The 22229-nt window shown below is 39.6% G+C and overlaps 1 protein-coding gene across 4 annotated transcripts in view; it reads right to left on the bottom strand.

Moving 5' to 3' along the window:
• The window catches only part of appa (amyloid beta (A4) precursor protein a), a 178189-nt gene that overhangs the window by 23732 nt on the left and 132228 nt on the right, over positions 1-22229 (bottom strand). For 2 of the 4 annotated variants that reach the window (XM_043701398.1, XM_043701397.1), the window contains exons 7-11: positions 18583-18750; positions 2744-2877; positions 2390-2464; positions 1916-2074; positions 784-912 (exon numbers count right to left, since the gene is read on the bottom strand). In XM_043701398.1, coding sequence (XP_043557333.1) covers positions 784-912; positions 1916-2074; positions 2390-2464; positions 2744-2877; positions 18583-18750 — 665 coding nt within the window. The remainder of the gene's footprint in view (positions 1-783; positions 913-1915; positions 2075-2389; positions 2465-2743; positions 2878-18582; positions 18751-22229) is intronic. The other 2 variants (XM_043701400.1, XM_043701399.1) reach the window with 1 other exon arrangement.

The following is a 22229-nucleotide window of genomic DNA, read 5'->3' as shown; positions in this document are numbered from 1 at the left end:
TGCCATGCCTCTAGGAATTCCCTGGCTGTTCTTATATATAGGACACTATATAGGACAAACAGGAAGACTGCTAATGATCCGCCTCCATGAACATCAACTAGCCATGAAATGCCACGACCAGCTATCCTTAGTAGCCACACATGCAGACGACAAGCAACATGAATTCGACTGGGACAACACTACCATTATAGGGCAAGCCAAACAAAGAACAGCCAGGGAATTCCTAGAAGCATGGCACTCATCCACAAACTCCATCAACAAACACATCGACCTGGACCCAATATACCGGCCACTACAGCGGACAGCTGAAACTGACAACCGGAAGCAGCAGGGACAGGCCACTACAAATGCCGGAGGAAACACCACAGAACCGCTTCACAGGAGGTTCCCAAGCACTGAGGATGTCACCTAGACAGGGGACGAAACGTTTGCAATAAAAATTTCCAGCTCGGCGAACAGAACCACAAGAACTGGGTGAGGTAGAGAAGCTAGTGGGGTTCATTAAGTGGCCTTCTTCATAGCACAAGGTTTTCAGCAGATTAAACTGATATAAGGATGAGATGAAGGGTTTCAAAGAGCAAAATACAATTAAATTGAGATTTAAAGCCTTAACTGAATCAATCTTTGCAATTACAGTCTGGTTGGGATAATGTGGGAGTAACTGTTTTTGGCTCTAAATCGAGAAATTAAATGGGGCATACTGGTTTGGACTTGAATTTGATCAAAAACAGAATGCGAAGTGGAGGTGCAATGTGAGCAGTGCTCATTTGATGAGGATCTTACTTGTGATTTGATCTGAGCTGCCTTCTTGGGGTCGACCATGCGGACATGCTCAAAATGTTTCAGTGTGTGCTGTCTGTCCTTCTGTTCAGCACGAATATACTTCTTGAGAGCATTGAGGACATGTCGGGGCTAGAAAGAAACAAGAAAACTATTGCAGTACCGTTATTGTTTGCAGAAAACATTGCACAAATTTGAAGATGAATAAAAGTTAAAAATCCCACTGATAGCAATATAAAATGCTTTGCATATCTTAAGCTTATCAATAAAACCATTGATCTGTTTATTCCAGATATTTTACCGTCTGTTAACTTAGGACATGAAATAAGATTTCAGAAAGCTTTTTAAACATCAGTGCCCTACACCAATCTGTCTACCAGGCACATAGCAGGTGATAAGGATCTATTTCACTCTCAGCACCCCTTGTTCTGAAGCAGATAAAGGCTTCACATTGTTGAGCATACAACTTCTATCCTTTGCCTGAGGGACAAACATGCTAGCCCAATGAGCCACTGGCAGCTGTGTGAGAACTCAGGCATTGAATTTCTCAAACATTGTAAAAACTAAGAACCAGGCATAAAATAAAATTACCTGTACAGGTGTTCTTTTAAAAAAAAAACTAAAATGGACCAATTCCTACCCTTTTGCACCAGTATCTTAGCATCTTTCATTGGATGAATGAGCAGGAGACCTTTTCTGTAACATGCACAAATGGCACCATGCATTGCCAAATAGGAAATCAATGAACAAGGCCCAAGGTAATGGGACCTCCTTCTTCCTTTGGGCAGAACGCCTAGCCTCTGTTTGGCAACATTCTCATAGGACAACTGGAATGAGGCCAAGAAACAGCATACTACAGGGAGTAGCCCACGGATCTCTGAACATACAACTGAATATCAACACTATCTTAAATGCAGCAAACCAATTAAGAGAAAATAGAACAGCTAATATCAACAAGAAAACCCTTTTGCAGTATAAAATTATACTTTTTTTGGTATAAAAGAACTCCAAAGTGAAACACAAATTATAAGCCAAAACTTCAACGTGAATTAACAGTGCCCTGCATTGCTTCCACTAAGTGATGTGCCAACTCTAAATGGGCAATTTTTTGTATTTGATCAAGCTGTGCACTTACCCGGGGTGGATCCGCCTGGAGTGCAGCAAGGTAATTTTCCAATGCAATACGACGTCTATCATTCAGCATGGCCTCCACCCTTGCCATGTGGGTCTCTACCAACTGCTGTCTTTCACTTGCTGCTTCCTGCTCCAGTGATTCCACCATCTCTTGGAAACGCTTAAAGATCAACAATGTTTCCCATTAAAATAGGTGGTACTAACTTCCAATTTTTAACTTAAAAGACAATGTTCATGAATTGTACTAACAGTTCAGACAAGCTCTCGTGTACAAAGGAATAACAGTGCCGTGCCAATGTAAAATGCTGGAACACACAGATGTAGAATAAATTTCAATTATGTAAAGTTTTAAAACTGGTCATGCATTTCCTTCCCTTTTCAAAACAGTAACAATGCTAAACACACAGTGCTGCCTTTCCACCTGAAATAAAAAGCAAAGGATCAATACATAAACTCCCCAAAACATTCACATTACCTGAATGACGGCCTTTTTATCAGCTTTAGGCAGGTTTTTAGCTTGACGTTCAGCTTCTTCCCATTCCCGCATTATCTAAAGACAGATTAGTAAGTTAAAACCCCAGATCATGATTTATATTTCTCAAAATAGAAAAAAAAATCCCAGAGAAGTGGCTTCAATACAGTCACACAAGCAAACTGGACTAGTATTGTGGTTTATTTGCTTGAGGTTGAACAATACATTGGTACTAAGATCAGTTGCAACACTGATGAGATAGATCAACTGATATGATATAGGACCAGTAAAACTGTTATTAATCCAAACTACAAATGTAAAAATCAAAACAGAATAGGACAAGTCAAAAAAGCCAACCTTTGACATGCGCTCTCTATGCTTGGCTTCCAACCTCTCTTTTGCCTTCTGGAAGTACGCATGCTCATTCTCATCGCCAGGTGTTTCAAGGTACTTGTCAACAGCATCTGGAGTGCTGGCAGCTGTAGTAGGGACTAAAAGTGAAAACGACAAAAGTGTTCTTAACCAATAAGTAGTATAATCTTAGAAAGGCCAAATAACTCAAAGTCTGCAAAAGTCCAACTCCATGAAGTCATTGGTTTTGGCAAAAATTTAGAAAGTTCTTGTACCCCTCACCATCTTAGACAAGGTGCATGGAAAATTCAAAACGTGTGGTCTGGAAAAACAAGAGCCGGTCAGGCAGCATCTGAGGAGCAGGAGAGTTGACATTTCGAACATAAGCTCTTCATCAGCAATGTGCTCGAAACGTCGACTCTCCTGCTCCTTGGATGCTGCCTTACCAGCTGTGCTTTTTCAGCACATTTTTTGACTCTGATCTCCAGCATCTGCATTCATCACTTTCTCCAAGATGCATGGAAAAGCTTGGTTAATGCTTCTTGCCACATCTCTCATTTCCAAGCTCCTTCCCTAATGCATTTTTCTGGTCTTCTATTTCATCAATTTGGCAACAGTTGGTGCTTGATTGAGATGTTCTCTTTCCAAAGACAGATGTGTTTTCTACCCCCAACTCTCATTCCACAACGGTTCCACATTATGGCTGCTATGCCACATACATAGACTGCAACTCTTTACCACCCTTTGTTCCTATTATAATTGGCATACGCGCAGAAAATATTTTTGTTATTGTTCCTCAGTCCAACACACAGAAAACATTGTGATGTAGTAGCCAAAATCAAACATAATACTCCTAGTTCAGGTCTTCGTATTAAAAAGCATTAATTGCTGAAAGCCTATGTCCTACTTGTCTAGATAAACATCCCAGCACTTTATTTACTTCTCAAAAGTAATTTACCATATGCTCTGCACATAGTGTCTGCCACTAATTTCTGGCCCCTTCTGAAAACTGTGTGCCTATTTAAACTCCATTATGTGCTCCATTACATTGTCATTATTATTTCCGATCTACAGTTTTTATTTGCTCAATTTATTACGGATTCTTGTGGCCTTTCCAAATTAGAAGTCTTTTATGTGAAACTTCGTCAAAACCTTTCTGAAACCAATACAAAAAACTGCCACACTCTACCCTATCTCCAAAGGAAGCCTGAAAGTTTGGAAATCAAGGTTCCTCTCCACTTAAACCCACACTAGCAGTTTCTCATTAAGTTCTTGATATACAGATATTCCACATCAGAATATATTTCACTGTAAGTACCTGTATCTGTTTGTTTTAAAAAAGACATTGCCCTTTTGTCAACTGGATATTATGAAAATTAAAGGTTGCTCCACAATAAGTCGTCTATGACCGAGGGGGTTTTTTCTCTGATCTCTTTCAGCACATTTAAATACATACAACAAGCAAAAACGTAAAAGAAGAATAATTTACTACATGCTATAAGTAACTCTATGTCTACATTCAACTAAACAGGAATATTTCATTTTGGTTGATACATATACTGCCTGTTGTCATGGAATTTACAGTTCTCTGCTCTAGTCTAGTACCAGAAAAGCAGTGCTTCAGGACACGTTGACTATAAACGGCACAAAAATAAATGTTCGTTGTTTGCTGATGGATAATACACTAGAAGATTGGGAAAAGTTGTGGAAAGTAGTCAGTTCAAAACTCAACTTGTTGACCTGACCAGAAGCAAAACAGTCAAGCTTAAATATAATCAGTGAGAGGGGCAGATTGTTCAAAAGACCCAAAGGAAATTACATGTAAAACACTAAGTATCCTGAACAGATGGCAGAGGATATAGTCAAGTGAATGTTACCTTTGCTAGAAGTGCAGAATAGTTAATTAAAGATTCCAAATGTTATCTAAACTCTGTGACAGAAATCTTTACGTGTTCTGGATCTGATGCAGTTGTAACCCCACTACGGATGGTGGATTTGGATCTTGTCACCATATTTTATCCTTCATTTCTGGGAGGGGGTTTAACTGGAATTTCAAATCAAAGCCATTGGACCATTGCTTTTCAGCAGAAAATTAGAACTAAGCCTGAATAACAATTTATGAAACCCTAAATGGTTTGCAACATGGACAAGATTATTAAAAACACTGATTCTACCTAAAAGAGCTGATCTAACAGCAAAGCAAACCAATAACTAAAATGGATGACTCTGTGGAGTAAGGGTAGGAAATGAAAAATAGCTGTACCTCACATATACTGAGTCCCTATCTAAGCAACTCTCGGAATATGCTCAGTCGAAACCAGGTATCTGGTGAGGAAAAGATAACAGTGCTGCTGGTTGTTAAAATAAAAAAAAATGGCAGCTTAGAAACCTAGGGGAAAGAGGATAAATATTTACCAGTATATTAAGATTAGAGAAAAGGCAGTGCCAATTTTGCTTCTTGGAAAGGGCCATGAAAAATGTGTGGAATTTGTTACGCAAAGATGATGATTTTCCAAAAATAATTTACAGACAAATAACAGTCAAGGATAAGGTAGTGACATTCAGTTTTCTGTAAAGGTAGGTAAAATAATGGATCCAAATAGGTAGCAGATGGTATCAAATAAAATGTAGTAACATTGCCAACATCTGGGTTTTTCATTTTTCGAATATAGGTTTTAGTAAGACAACATCTTAGAATGATACCATATTCCCAAAGTGCAGATTAATAAATTTATTGGGAACGATGCATGTTTTGAAACTTTTTGAAGCTGAAAAATGTTTGAAGTTGTAATGTAGAATCCATCTCAGGTCACACTCCAGTTATAACCTTGCATGTATGTCTGAAGTCTGAGAACGGGGAGATTAAACACATTAATTGTTCAAAATATTAATCTGAAGGATGTCTTTCCTTTCCAGAATAGGAAAAGGAAGTCAAATTTCACCTCAAAGAGACAGACTTTGTGCAGTAAGCATTCAGTGCAGCCCACAGATGAAATTTGTGTCACACCACTTCATTTCACAGAATTGCTGAGTGAATAACAATGCGATCTGCACTTACAAATATTATCACACAGTCATTTTGAATATCCCAGAAAAGACACTTCAGCAACATGCAGGTTTCAAGTTCCATCATCAGTTGAGGTGCCCTTCAACATAGTGACCTGGTGTTCTCCCTCAATAGTGGAAAACCAGGTTTGAAAGGGGAGATCTGTTGGCCACCAATTTTGCTAATTTTGGTTTACACACAGGAATGCAGTCTAAAGTGTCACTACTTTGTAGACAGATTGCTTTTGTAGAACATCCAATAAAGTCTATTTTTCAGCATTTTAGAAATATTTTTGTGTGGGAGGTGTAAATCGCAGGCAAGTCCAGCAACTTATGTCTATTCCTAATTGCCCTCAAAGTGGGTGATGAGCTGGCTTCTTGAACCACTGTACCCAGCAAAAGATACACCTCATGAATAATCAGATGTTTCTAATTTTACTTCATAATTTGACAAGATGGAATTTGCACTGTTATCTTGCTTAGTTATTTAATTATCATAACCTCTGCATTACCACATTGACAGAAGGTGAGGTAAACATTTTCAAGCTGACTCGGATATTAAGATATGGAGAAAAGGTGGATTAGTGAAACTGAGACATACATCAGCCAAGATCTAGCACAATGATGAAATATGCTCAAACAGTTAACTCATGTCCTTGTGAATGAGCCTACATTATGTGGCATTGTCTCAACTTTCATCCAGTTGCTAATTTCTTATTGGAGGTGAGGGTGTATAACTGATGAAGCAAGGTATCTGAACGTTAATCAAAACTTAATTTTTGGAAATGAGGACTAAAGTATTGAAACAAAATGGTTTTAAGTTGCATATATTCCTGTTCGTTCATCTCACTTCATTATGGACTCAAGGTCAATCCAATTCAACCCTGAAAAGCACAGCCAATTCTGCTTAAAGATAACGGCGTGAAACAATTACAAATGATGAGGGGGATGTATGCAGCTCAGCTCAGATACTGTTTCAATTGTAACAAAATGTAAAATAAGAAAGCTATTCACCAAATGAAATACAGTAGAGAACGTGACCTTTTTTGCTTGGGGGTGGGGGCGGGCAGTTGATGGCAAGAAGGGAAAACTTTTGAACTTGTTGTATTTTGTGAATTCCAGGTCCATGAATCTAAATAGATTGGGTCAAACTCAGTCTCTATAGCTGGGTCCAGAAGACTGTGTGATCTGTTTGGTGCCAAGTTTCAGGAACTCAGCAATTGCTGGAAAAAATCAGCAAGTTTGAATGGTCACTGAACTCGAAACGTTAATTCTGCTTTCTCTCCACAGATGCTGCCTGAACTCCTGAGTTTCTCCAGTAATTTCTCTTTTTGTTTCAGAGTTTCAGCATCCAACGTTCTTGATATCAGGAAATGAGCTCTGTGCTGGAAAGGGACTTGCAGTGGGAGATGGAGGATCCAAATTTCAACAGATTCATTTCAATAACAACAACAAAGAGGTCAAGAGGTTCTGTTTAAGGATTAGTAATAGTTGAAGGCTTTGTTGTAAAGCAGAATTACAAAACCTCTGGATTATTATTTGAGTCACAAAACATTGGTGTAGGTTAAACATTTTTAGCCAGATGATTATGTGGCTCAAGGATTGGTGGGAGAGACGGGCTTTGATTTATGGGGGATTAGCACCATAAAGAGCTGTATGATATGAGCAGAAGTTGTCTCTGAGGATCATTAGTGTATGGAATTCTCTTCCCTAGTTGATGTTAGGTCACTGAATTTATTCAAGGTTGAGCTAGATAGATTGCTGATAGACAAGGAAGATGACTGTTTATGAGGGGCAGACTGGAAAGTTGAACTGTGATGACAAAATGATCAGCCATGACTTTACTGAAAAAGCACAGCAGCTTTGAAAGGCCAAACAGTCTACTTCCAAGTCATATGTTCCTAAACAGTGCCAGCAGAGAAGCAAAATACAAAAGGATTAGTGGTGGATAGATGAAATTTACACAAATGTAATCACTTTCACAGTATTGGGATTTCTCATCTAAACTGGCTGAGGTGCTTACTTTACCCAGACTACAGACTAAAGCATGGAGCAATTTGTTTGGAGTTTCATTTAAGCTGCCAAGGAAATTGGGCTAAACCTTGACCTACTGAAATGCATTTATAATAACGTTTTAGTTCATCTAGAATTTTCATTTTCAAGTCCTCAGATTTTTCTCAGGTAGAATCAATTCTACATGCCCAGATTTCAATATAATTCACGCCACTTTGCAGATGTGTCATGTCTATTGTATATTCTTTATTTGCTGTGCAAAAAAGTGCATTATATACGCACTCAAAGACAATGCAAATTTACAATCTACGCTTTCCCTGGATGTTTCCACGCGAAGAAACACGATGTAGATTTAATGGGCAAAATTGCTTTTGTTATCTAATTAGATGCCTGCATTGCAGAGGAACATTAATGTTATCAATTGTTACTGATTTGGGGAAGGAAGAGACTTTTTGTCCTTCAATTTTCTTTCTTTAATCTCTCCTAAAAATTTACAGCAGTGGCAGAGGACCATGGTAACACTAAACAGAATTCTTGGCAGACAATGTCAGAAATAAGAGAGTGCAAGGAAAATTCAACAGGTCTGACAGCATCTGTGGAGAGAGCAACCAAGTTAATGTTTTTAACCAAATACGACTTCCACAGAATTCAGAGAACTAAGATTATAAATATGAGAGCAACCTCTTCACTCAAGAGCTGGTACTAAATCATTTTAAGGTAGATCCTTGACATGCTTACAGAAACCACTAAGCAGAAGCCGTTGCTGGACACAATAGAATCAGAGAATCCATACAGTGTGGAAGCAGGCCATTCAGCCCACCAAGCTTCTCACCTAGACCAACCATTCTACTCGATCCTGTAACCCTGCATTTCCCAAGGCTAAATCATCTAACCAACACATCTTTCCATTGTGGGAGGAAACTGGAGCACCTGGAGGAAACCCAAACAGACAGAGGAACCCAAGTTTGGCTCCATCCTCACAGTGGAGTTTGCACATTCTTCCTGTGTTTGTGCGTTTCCTCCTACAGTCAAAAGATGTGCAGGTTAGATGGATTGACCATGCCAAATTGCTCATGGCGTCCAGAGATATGTAGGCTAGGTGGATTAGTTATGGCAAATGTAGGGGGGGGGGGGGGGGTTGTCAATAAGGGGTTACAGGGAGTGACAGGGGCTGGACCTGGAATGTAGCTGTCATACACTAGAGAGCACTTGCAGACTAGAGGAGAAAGAAGAACTCTGGAACAGATGGATAACAATTCAAATAGCACCAAGTGATGACTGGTCACTTAAGCAGATATTTGTGAGAAGAAAGAGAGATACAAGGTTAAGTTCCACAAGGTTAAGTCACCATCTTGGAGTTTGCTGTATTGTACAGGCACACAATACTTTCTGAAATCTGAAAAGCTCTATAATCCAAAGTTTTTTTCTGTATAACATGGTTGTTTGGCATGCAAACAGATGACCCAACTCCACACCCACTTGACTGACTTCACTCAGATGTGACATGGCAGCATGTCCAGGTGTCAATTGTGCCTCAGTGCTTGTACTAGTCACATGTGGGTCTGCTCTTTGCTAAGATTTTGTTTTATTTCACTGTGAAAATGTCACTTATTCTGAAATCCAAAAAATCCCAAAATCCAAAAAAACAACTGGCCCAAGGATTTCGTATAAAGGATTGTATACCTGTACTGACTACTAATGTTAAATACCTCATACCAAAAATGTAGAAATGACCTCAATCTACAGTAGCAATACAGAAATACAGCTGGACCATGTCATGGTTAGAAAGGAACATGCAAAGGGAGCAAAGAAAATGCAAAGAACTTTCCAACTAAGGCACTAACCACCCATCATAGAGGCTACACATTGAGTGTTGATGACAGAGACAGCTGCATAGAAAACAAAATAGCAGTTTTGGGGGTGGGGGGGGGGGGAAGAGAAGAGGTGGGAGATGGGGGTTTGAGGAGGAGGAGGAGGATGTCGCAGGCAGATAGAACATCAGATGGTGGAAGCTGAAAAATCCACTTGCGGAGGAGCAAATCAGAAAGAACATGCAGAGACTGGGAAGACAAATCGAAGTTAATGTTATTGTCACATGGAAGATGGCGGAACTCAGTGGCACACTTGATGAGGAAATCTGGTGAACGAGTGTCAGAAAGGTTGTGAAAACATAAGTAAAACAAAATGCAGTTGGAAAAAAGGTGAATCTGTTAAAGAGCTGGAAAATGTTAGGGTCAAAGGGCATAAAGAACAGTACAAATAAGGCAAAAAGAAAGTAATTGCTAGCAACAAAGTCATGCCAAAGAAGAAATATATGAAAGCCTAGATGTTGAAGAACCAGCAAAAACGTTTACATCAAGGACAAGCATTGAACCCATCCCTCTTTCTGATTTTCATGGGTATTCAAACTGAGCAAGTAAGACACAAGTGCCACGGTCAATGATGTATGTAGATGGTGGAGGCAGGGAGGTGAGGACATGACTGGAGAAGTCATGGAAAACAAGGGTATGAAGAGCAGTAGGTCAAAGACACAATTTATGGAATGCCATCTTGTACCGAGGAAACACAATCAGACTGGAGGTACTGAAATTATGGATGAGTACTTGGTGTCATTTCGAGCACCTGTGCTTTGTAGTGGCAGAAGTTTTAAATATTGGAATGGAAATTAAGTCACAGATTAATTCTGGTTGGAGGAACTGGAAGACGTGCAGTGCAGGGCTATGAGACAGAAAAACATTGCTGAAATTGAAAGGAAGCATCTGTAAGATATTTCAGACACTCGTCTCATTATTCCATGCAGTAAACCAGAGCAGCATCAAAAAGAAGAACAATGACTAGGGACTAATGAGATGTCAACACTGAGATGGATGTGTGGAGTATTAAGAAAAAACAAAAACAGCAACCAGTCCCCGAAGGTGTCAGTGAAGATTGTGACAATTTCAAAGAAAATGACTTAAAAGAGACTGCACAAGCACAGTCATCTCTATCAGCAGAGATAGAGAAAATATGGTGAAGTTAGTGGTGGAGATGGAACTGCCAGGAAGACGACCAGATGGAAAGAATCAGTGGTGAGATAATGTAACAGGACAGAAAATTATAGAGGTGTTTGACCAGCAATTTCGTGACCCCAAGAAAAATGGAAGCTGAAAAAATATTATGCACATGGCAAGGAAATGGCTGGGTGCCCATGATTTCTACTCATTACCATTTCAATATTGGTTACTACTTTTAGAATGAAACAGGGAATAGCCTTCCAATATCAGCTGAAGCTGTCTACATGTGTAGATTAGACATTTGTGGTTACACCATGTCCTTGCATGAAATGATTATCCTCTTCACTTGGAATGCAGCCGATAGCATCAAGTTACTTAAAATCAGAAATTTTATAACTGTACCACCCAGACAGATACATATAAAACTCAATAAATTGCTTTGTACTACCTAAAACTTCATGAGTAGAACTTCTTCCCAATGAATGTGCTCCCAGTGATTTGGATGTCAGTGGGAAGAAATGTAACTCTATCCCATTTTGGAAAGTTTTCAATGTTGTCTGCTTACTCCCAATAATGCAATTTATCCCATACCACTTATCACTGCACCAGTGAGACAGCTTACTTCTTAACTAGCATGTCTGCAATTTCTCAACCTACTAAATTCTAGCCCACAAGTGAGCACTTATTTATAGGTCCATGTTCACAAACTAAAGTTAGTGCCATTCAGGATTCAAGAAATTAATGGTGGTGAAAAAGTAGTAGTCAATTCATTTCACACAGACAAATTTAGATAGACCCCCCAAATTGTTCTATGTGTCAATTCACTCCACCTAATTTCCTGACTAATAGGAAGAAATTTCATGAAAAGGTTAGAGGTGAAGATATTGGCTATCTACTGTAAAGTGTCTTCTGCCAAATTTGCATTTTCCTTATTTTGATTATCAGAGATTTGCAATGTGCTTAATTTTGCCTCAAGACAGTCACATTAAAGATTTCATGTGGCTATTTCCCTATAACCAGAAATAGCAGCTGCCTGGACTCAGCATTGAGTGGAATAATTTTAAATCATAACCACAGCCTGGTATAGTTTTTTTGCCCAAGTTTGTTTTGCTTCCTCCTTATTAGGTTAGCATATAGCTGCTGTTTTGTTATTCACATCTCACTGATACTTCTTAAATTACTACTGCCTTTAGCTTCTTTGAAACTGCAAAATCATTTGTCATTTAATCTGTGTTGTCTTTGATTTGGTCACAGATCTTGTATTTTTGGATCTCACTTTCACTTATCCAAAGCCTATTACACTTTTATGCTTTGTGCTAACAAACAAACTTATGAATTAGGAGCAGGAGTTGGCCATTCAGACCCTCAAATCTGTTTTACTATTCAATACAATCATGGCTGGTCTAATCATAACCTCAAATTCCCATTCCTTGTTATCTCCTGATAACCTTTCAACATTTGTTTAACAAGAACCTACCCACTTCTGCCTTAAAAACATTCAGGTACTTCCATCACCATTTCAGAGAGAGAACTCCAAGGACTCATGACATTGATTTAAAAAAAAACACCCAATCTCGATTTTAAATGGGTGACCCTTGATTTTTAGACAGTGACCCTTAGTTCTAGATTTTCACATTACAGGAAATATTTTTTCCATATCTAACTTGTCAATACCCCTCAGAGTTTTAAACGCTTCAATCAATTCACCTCTTAACTCTTCTAAATTGTAGCAAATACAAGCCGAGCTTGTCTCATCTTTCCTTATAAGAAAATCTGCCCATACCAGGCATTAGCTGAAAATGTGTTGCTGGAAAAGCGCAGCAGGTCAGGCAGCATCCAAGGAACAGGAGAATCGACGTTTCGGGCATAAGCCCTTCTTCAGGAATGAGGAAAGTGTGTCCAGCAGGCTAAGATAAAAGGTAGGGAGGAGGGACTTGGGGGAGGGGCGTTGGAATTGCGATAGGTGGAGGGAGGTCAAGCTGAGGGTGATAGGGCTTATGCCCGAAACGTCGATTCTCCTGTTCCTTGGATGCTGCCTGACCTGCTGTGCTTTTCCAGCAACACATTTTCAGCTCTGATCTCCAGCATCTGCAGTCCTCACTTTCTCCATACCAAGTATTAGTCTAGTAAACCTTCCCTGAACTCCCTACAACACATTTTCATTCTACCTTCAATAAAGGTGGCTTGTACTATGTACCCAGTACCCTAGATGCGGTCTCACTAATGCTCTGTATAATTGAATCATAACATACATACTTCTGTACTCAATTCCCCTCACACTAAACAATAATATTTTGCTTTATAATTAACAATAAAATAAACTTTCCAAGTTCATGTATCTGCATAACCTTTTCACAATTCATGCACAAGGACACTGAGTCCTCTACATTTCCAGCTATGCAATTTCTCACCATTTCGAGAACCTTTCTGATAAAAGATCAGGCCTGACTGCTGCAGTAATTAAAATTCTTGTAGCAAACCAAGACCTGACTGGGGCGAAAGAATGTTTAACCAAATGAAGCTTTACTAAAATACCAGAAAAAATGTATCAAAGATTATTCATTTTTGATCAGGAGAATGTTTCTAGATGTCCCTGCATTGGGGTTGTAAAGGTGTGGTTGGGCACTTCCTAACTTATTCTGGCAATTCAACTCGTCAACTCAACAGAAATCAGCAGATCAAGCTAGCAATCTCCTATCAAGCTTGGGAACAAGAATGGAAGGGAACACAGTCCACTTCAGTTCGAGAAAGTCAAGGACCAAAGCATCCCTGAGAAAGCAAGTCTGAAATGTTAGTTTGCTAATAGCATACAGTATTATTTTCTATACCAGACAGGTTACAAAGTCATCATGTGAGGCAAGTCAAATTGGCAAAAATAAATTCAGGCAACTAGAACCTTCACACTATTTAGAAAGCCAGTGAGGACTGTATGGGGTTGCTTTTAGGGTAAGCTCACTCTATTTAGGGCCATGCAACATTACGACAGAAGTGACAATAGATTCCAGCAATGTACCCAAAATAAACCCAGGATCAACACAAACAGAGAAGATAGGAGGATGAGCAGGCATTCGACTCCTCAAGCCTGCCTGGCCATTATGATCATTGCATAACTTGCCCCCTCAATTCACAGCCAAATAGTTATTTGCCTTATTTTTGCTACCAAAGTGGACAACCTCACAGTTATCCATGTTATGCTGCACCTGCCATGTATTTACCTACTCAGGTTGTCTCAATGAGGGACCCAAGTCACAGGTGAGTGTGAGAGAAATGGAGTTCACTGGGTGGAGTGTAGATAGGTGGTGATGAGTGTCACAGAAATCAGTGCTGGTACTTCAGCTATATATAAACTATATTAATGTCTAGTGATGCAGGAACAATGTATCTAAGTTTGCCGATGGTACAAAACTAGATGAAAAGGAAAGCCATGGAAAGGAAACAAAGGCTACAAAGAATTACAGGTTCAGATGACCCCAGGAGTGGCATTCTCAGTTGGATTGCACTCCAGTCATAATTTCTTATGTTAAGTCTGAGCCATGAATTTCTAGCCAGGAATATCAATCTTAGCTCCTTCAGAAATGCAGAGCGCACCTGAAACCAACACTGTCCCATTCATAATGTAGGACAGTTAGAGGAATTTAAGCAATGCCTCCTTTTGCAGGAATCAGTGTGCTGTGTCATGATATTTAATTGTCCAACAGCACAACTAAACACTTGTTAAAGGAGAAGGCTAAGTGTAGAGTAGAGCAGAGGAATTAGTAGGAATGGGTGTCACATATCAGTTGATAATGCGGAGGGAATGTTCAAGTTAACCGATGAGAGGGGACAGGGGCTTGGCACATCAACATTGATGATGTTTGGGGTGATAGTGGGTGTCAAGGATTCAGAGAATATAAGAGATCAAGGGGGCTATGGTTGGGGCATTTGGGGTATGCTTATTGATTGTGGGGGTTTGGAGTTAAGAGAAAGAAAGAAAGAAATCAGCTTGGTATCAACTCAGGAGTTAGATTAAACAGTTTAAAAAAACTAGTCTAATTGTTTCCCTGGGCAGCCTAACTAAATGGAAGAGGAACCCTCCGAATTCTCCAATATTAAGAGGTTTTGCAGAATGTTCAAGACACTAGGGAATTGCTCATCTACATCTTCCATTTTCTGTGCGATTCCTATGAAGTCTGCTGCATTTGGGATCCTGAAGGGCCCCAAAATGCAACACCAATCTGCTGAGAAAATGACTCTCTTACCATGTGAATATCTAGGTCAAAGAGTGGGCACAAGATGATGGATGGATTTTAATGTAAGATACTCACTTTGGTTCTCAGAATAGAAAACAGAATTTTTTTTTTAGAAAGGTATAAATGTAGTAACTGATACATAAAGAGACTTGGAGATGCTGGTATAGGAACAAAAAAGTCAACAGGTAGATGCAGCGAGCAATTACAAAGACAAATGACATGTTGACCTTTATTTCTATATTCCAACCTCGTTGAAATAAAGAAACCTTGTTAAACTTGACAACATCTGAAGGACCCCATGCAGTTTTGGTTTTCATGTTTATGAAAGGATATATTTGCACTGGAGGTAGGACAATGAAGATTCAATTAAATTGATCCCTGGGATGAGGTGCTTGACATTTGATAAAAGGTTGAGTAAACTCTGGAGTTCAGAAAAAAATCTGTGCAACCTCATTGAGACAGACATTATTCTGAACAGTGCTTGATAGACTAGACACAGACCACTTCTGCTGGTCAAGACACATGGTGTGTCTACAGGAATAGTGCCAGAAGACTGGAGGACAGCAAATGTTGTCGCCTTGTTCAAAAAGGGGATTAGAGACAACCCTGATAATTATAGACCAGTAATTCTTACTTCAGCTGTGGGTAAAGTGTTGGAAAAGGTTTAAGAGATTGGATTTATAATCACATAGAAAAGAATAAATTGACAGGGACAGTTAACACTATTTTGTGTAAGGTAGGTCGCGCCTCACAAACCTTATTGAGTTCTTTGAGATGGTGACCAAACAGGTGGATGAGGGTAAAACAGTTTATGTGGTGTATATGGGTTTTAGTAAGGCATTTGATAAGATTCCCCACAGCAGGCTATTGAACAAAATACGGAGGCATGGGATCGAGAGTGATTTAGCGGTTTGGATCAAAAATTGGCGAGCTGAAAGACGACAGAGGGTGGTGGTTAATGGGAAATGCTTACCCTGGAGTTCAGTTACTAATGGTGTACCACAAGGATCTGTTTTGGGGCCACTGCTGTTTGTGATTTTTATAAATGACCTGGATGAGGGCATAGAAGATGCGTTTATAAGTTTGTGGATGATACTAAGGTTGGTGGAGAGAAAAGAGCTGACGTTTCAAGTCTAACTGACTCTTTGTAACAGCTTTGACAAAGGGTCAGTTAGATTCGAAATGTCAGCTCTTTTCTCTCCTTACAGATGCTGCCAGACCTGCTGCGATTTTCCAGCATTTTCTCTTTTGGTTTCAGATTCCAGCATCCGCAGTAATTTGCTTTTATCTAAGATCGGTGGAGTTGGGGATAGTGTTGAAGGATGTTGTAGATTATAGAGAGACTTCAGCTGCAGAGCTGGGCTGAGGGGTGGCAAAAGAGTTTAATGTGGAAAAGAGTGAGGTGATTTACTTTGGAAGGAGCAACTGGACTAATGGAAAGATTCTTGGCCGTGAAGATGGACAGAGAGATCTTGGTATCCATGTTCATAGATCCCTCAAAGTTGCCACCCAGGTTGATAGGGTTGTTAAGAAGGCATATGGTGTGTCAGCTTTTAATAGTAGAGGGATTGAGTTTCGGAGCCATGAGGTCATGCTGCAGCTGTCCAAAACTCTGATGCGGCCGCATTTGGAATATTGCGTACAGTTCTGGTCACTGCATTATAGGAAGGATGTGAAAGCTTTAAGAGGGTTCAGAGGAGATTTACTGGGATGTTGCCTGGTATGGAGGAAGGTCTTACAAGGAAGGGCTGAGGAACTGGAGGCTAATTTTGTGAGCGAGAAGAACGTTGAGAGATGACTTAATTGAGACATGAGATCATCAGAGGGTGCGATAGGGTGGACAGTGACAGTCTTTTTCCTCAGTTGGTGATGGCTAGCACAAAGGGACATAGCTTTACATTGAGGGTGACTGATATAGGACAGCTGTCAGAGGTAGTTTCTTTTACTCAGTACAGTAGGGGCGTGGAACACACTGCTTACAGCAGTAGTAAATTCGCCAACTTTAAGGACATTTAAATGGTCAATGGATAGGCATATGGATGAAACTGCAATAGTATAGCATAGATAGGCTTCAGACTGGTTTCACAGGTCGGTGTAACATTGAAGGTCGAAGGGCCTGTCCTGCGCTGTCACATTGTATGTTCTCTTTGAAGTGTCTACATCGTTAGTGACTATATTTTGTTAAATAATAACAGTATTGAATAGGAATGCCTGATATAAAACTTAAGTATGTCATTAAACTCTCCAAAGAAAATGTCCCTATTAGCTTCAACACATTGCAAAGTTGTTGGCTATAATACTTTGATTATACCCCCATCAAGGGTTATATACATCCTCTTTGTCCCTAGCTGTATATTGTAATGACCTAGTTTCATGCACAGTAAACCGATTATCAAAAGTTAGACTTGTAAAAAGCATTTTTCTAAATGGAAATTGCTATCAGTTGGGGTTTCCTTAGAAATTTTACCCTGTCATTTCAGGAACTCTAACTTGCAAGACAATTTTGTTAGTTTTAGCACTGCCCCTGCAAGCTGGAAATAGTTGGGTATCTGGTCAAAGCTAGCCACACCAACCAAACTTTGTTATTTAACCAGAGTCAAATACTCCAACTGCAAACATTTCAATTCACATTTTGGAAGAACTTGCTCTTGGGATGTAAACATTACTACCTGGGTCAGCAGTTATGGTCTATCTCCAATCTGCTGCAGTTCGGTGACTCTCTGCAAGCTGTCCCCAGCAGATCGGTGACACACATCTTTTAAATCTCAATTTTAAGTCTGTCAGAATTACCAACAATATTCTCTTAAATCTACTTTGAGGTCTTTCTCTGCATCTTCTCTGTGCCTGGAACACTATATTTTGCATCTTGTTCTATTACCTTGATGTACAGTATGATTTACCTGGATAACATGCAAAACAATACTTCTCACTGTATCACAGAACTGTGACAATAATAAACAAATCAAATCCATTTGATTTAGGTATATCCTTGGAGCTATCAGGGAGGGAATTCCAGCTTTTTGATCAAGTGACAGTGAATGGTGATATGGTTCTAATCAGAATGCTGTGTCACTCATAGGGCTAGTTGTATACGGTTATATACCCATGGATCTGTTGCCCTTGTCTTTCTAGTGGTAAACACCATGGGTTTCAGAAATGCTGTTGAAGGAGGCTTGATAAGATAATGTAGTTCATCTTGTAATCTTATACATTACCTCAACTCTGATATTTCATATCACATAATGCTTTGCTTTGAGGAGAGAAAACATATGTCTCGTAAGCTAGAATAAATATCAAAGATCACAAGGCAAGCTCCTAGCCTGAAGGATGTCCAAAGAAGCAATAAGCTTAGTTACAATTCAAAAACCAGGTTAGGAATATAGAAAGCAGTTAGTGCACAGCTACTCAAGGGGGAAAAAGGAGAAAACAGTTGAAGAGCATTACTGCAGGAGTTAAGATGGCAAACTGTGGCACTTGCCCTACAGGTAGACAGCAGTAAAACTAGGTGAGGTTTTCAGTGCAGAGTGACACACAGAAGCTGCAACCAGCTGGAGGGTTCACTTACTGACGCTGTTACAGACGGCCAAACAGTACTCTTCAGAGGCAAAGTTGTTTCTGTTTCCTCCACAGCCTCCATAAATGAACTGTGCACATTTTCCTTCACTGATGTCAAAGTACCATCGAGGTATCATAGCTTCACAAGGCCCAGTTTCTGCTTGCTCAGAGCAAACCTCTGAATATGAGAGATGCAAGGATTTCAGTCAGGGGGAATAAACAAATTTACAACAAATAAAAACTACCCCTTAAATGCTTCATAATATTAACAACTCAGATGATTTTGCTTTAAGTACATTGATATAGCAATTCAATTTCCCACACTTATAATATTTTGTGTGCTTTTGAATTACTGATTGAATCATTTATAAAACATGGTCCCACGTTTTGTCCAGCAGTGGGGAGAATTAGTCGGGAACTCCCATCAGTCTGATGGGACACCTGATGTAATCAGGCCCTCTTTAGACAGTTAAATGAACCCCAGCAGACCTTCTCCACAACTGAGATCTCTAGCTACTGAAATTCCACTAGTTGGTGAACCAGAGGCTGAGAGCTTGGGCCAAACCCAACCTGCTCTTTGGATACTGGTAGTGAGCTGCTTTGTGAACTGCTGTTAGGATTACCCAGAGTCCAATGAGAAAGGGACTTCTAAGATATTGACACAATAACAGCAAAGAATGTACAGCACAGCATAGTTTGAGGTCCAGATGGTATATGGCGTGGAAGGGAAATTGCAGACGGTGGCACTCTCATGAATCTGCTTTCTGATGTCTTTCTCGATACAAGAGGTTTGCAAAGTGCTGCCAAAACAGCCTGTGTGGTTTAGCGCATTTTATAAACAATATACACCCCTGCCATGCTGGAGTGTAAGACTGCTGATAGTGCAACACAACTTGAGTGACACAATCCTGAATGGTCTTGAGATTCTTGGTGTTGTTGGCACTTATCTGGCAAGTTGAACTGCTATCACATTCCTTACTTGTGCCTTATTAATGGACATACTTTGGGAGTTTGAAGTCGATTAACCCGCTACAGTATTCCAAGCCTCTGACCTGCTCTTGTACCCACATCATTTATGTGATCGGTTCTTTTATTTCTTTGGTAGGGTAAGTGCTATGATGTTGATTGCGAGGGATTCATTAACATTAATGCCATTGAACGTTATGAGGAGATGGTCAGATTTCTCTTGTTGGTGAATGTCATTGCCTAACACATGTGTGTCACAATTGTTAGTTGCCACTTGTCAGCTCAAGCATGGATATTGTCTGAGTTGTGCTACATGCATAGATGGTTACCTTAATATCTGAAGAATCACAAATATTATGCAATCATCAGCAAACATTCCCACTTCTGACCTTATGACTGAAGGAAAATTGCTGATGAGGCAGATAGTAATAGTTGGGCTTAGGACGTTATCTTGATGAATTCCCGCAATGATACCCCACACTGAGGTGACTGACCTCCAAAAACCACAATCATCTTATGCTGTGATAGGTGGACCATGGTTGTATGAGAGTTAGGAGCCAAATGGTGCTGTTGGAACACAAACTGAGCATCAGTTATTGTTTTGTAAGAGCTGTTTGATAGCATAGTCAATGACTCTTTCCATCATCTGCTGATGATAGCAAGTAGACTGATATTGGTGCTAACTGGACCCTGATTGGATTATAGTTTGACATTTCCTGTTCGAGACATACCTGGGCCTTTTTCTGCATTGTTGGTGTAATGCAAACATTACAGCTGTTCTAGAAAAGATTGACTAATGCATAGCCAATTCTGGTGCACAAATCCTTAGTATTATAACATTATCAAGATCCATAAACATTGATTATCTCGTGCCTTCCACTGTTGCTTGATATCATGTGGAGTTGATCAAATTGGTTGAAGATTAGCATCCATGATACTGGGGACCTCAGGAGCAGGCAAAAAGGATCATCCACTCAGCTCGTCTGGCTAAAGATGGTTGCAAATGTTTCAGCCATGTAGTTTGCACTAATATGCTGGACTCCCCATCATTGAGGATGGGAATATTTGGAAAGCTTCCTCCTGTTAGTTGTTTTATTGTCCATCACCATTCAATGCTGGATGGGTCAGGACTGCAGAGCTTAGAGTTGATCCAAATTGATTGGTTTTCTATCATATGCTGCTTCTACTGTTTGGCATGAAAGTAATAGAGGGAGCAACCTGATGATGAATCATGAAGTGAAAAACTGGATGCACATCGAATAAGTAGCAGTAGTAAATTCTATAAACAACTCTTCTGTATCATTCAAAGATGATAGAAAGAATTAATATAATTGAGAGTGATGAGAATTAAATGAGGGGATAGGGAAGCACAGTGAATATACAATTATATTGGCATCAAACCAAGCATTATAATATTTCTCTGCTGCCACACAATGCCACAGACACTGCTGTATTCTACTTTACCCAAATGAAATTTTGTGTTCCTTTTACCTGAGCAAGGCAGTGACTATTCACATTGCTGCACTTACTCAGCTACTTTCGGGGTGCATTGCATAGATATTTCAACTGCAAACATTACTTTTTACAGTCTCCTAAGTTACAGTTTCCAACATCTCAAATACAAATAACTTACTGCTTGTCTCAAATTGTTGCGCAACCTGTAAATTTGCTTATTTTGTACAAGTTTCTGACCACTGGAAAGGGATCACAAAAGTAGATGAATAATTAATTGCACGTGAAACCATTTCACAAAGTGCACATCCTTTAAGCTAATTTTTTTCCTCCATATCAACAAATGTTCTTTGCACTTTGTCTCATGTCACACAATGCAAACAGCTTATTGGCTAAAGCATATGGAGCATTCAGTTCTGAAAGCAGTAACAGCACTGCCCTGAAAAACCATTAGTATAATAGATTCCAAAACTTTGCAAAGACAAATACACATCCTCCAAAAAGTTATCTTCAAATCTGTGCATTCACCATCTGATTAGTCAACACAGAAAGAATGAGAATTATAACAGTATCTATTAGAACTAATTGCCAATAAGTTCCATGGTGGATTTGAAATATCTGGAGATGGGATGCATATGTTTTATTAGACATTCACTGATTTGGTGAGGAAGCCAGCCATCAACATAAGCCAAGATGGGGTCAAAAGTGCTTCAACAGTGATTCACCCCCTTGTTTAAGAAAGGATCAAGACAAAAGATGGAATATTATAGGCCGATTAGCCTAACCCTGATTGTTGGTAAGATTCTAGAATCCATTGTTAAGGGTGAAATTTCTAAATTCTTGGAAGTACAGAGTTGGATTAGAACAAGTCAGCATGGACCTATAAGTGGAGGTTGTGCCTGACAAACCTGTTAGAAATCTTTGAAGAGGTAACTAAGTTAGACCAGGGAAACCCAGTGGATGTTATCTATCTAGACCTCCAAAAGGCCTTTGATAAGGTGCCTCACGGGAAGCTGCTGAGTAAGGTGAGGGCCAGGGAAACCCAGTGGATGTTATCTCAACCTGCAAGTTAACCTTTAGAGAATCCTGGAGTAGCACTCCTGGATCCCTTTGTACTTTGGCTTTACGAATTTTCTCACCATTTAGAAAATAGTCCATGCCGACATTCTTCTTTCCAAAAGTGCAAGATCTCACATTTGCTCACGTTGAATTTCATCAGCCATTTCCTGGACCACTCTC

This window comes from Chiloscyllium plagiosum, chromosome 12, assembly GCF_004010195.1.
Source record: "Chiloscyllium plagiosum isolate BGI_BamShark_2017 chromosome 12, ASM401019v2, whole genome shotgun sequence".
Classification (NCBI taxonomy): Eukaryota; Metazoa; Chordata; class Chondrichthyes; order Orectolobiformes; family Hemiscylliidae; genus Chiloscyllium; species Chiloscyllium plagiosum.
This window is presented reverse-complemented; position numbering and strand designations above follow the sequence as displayed.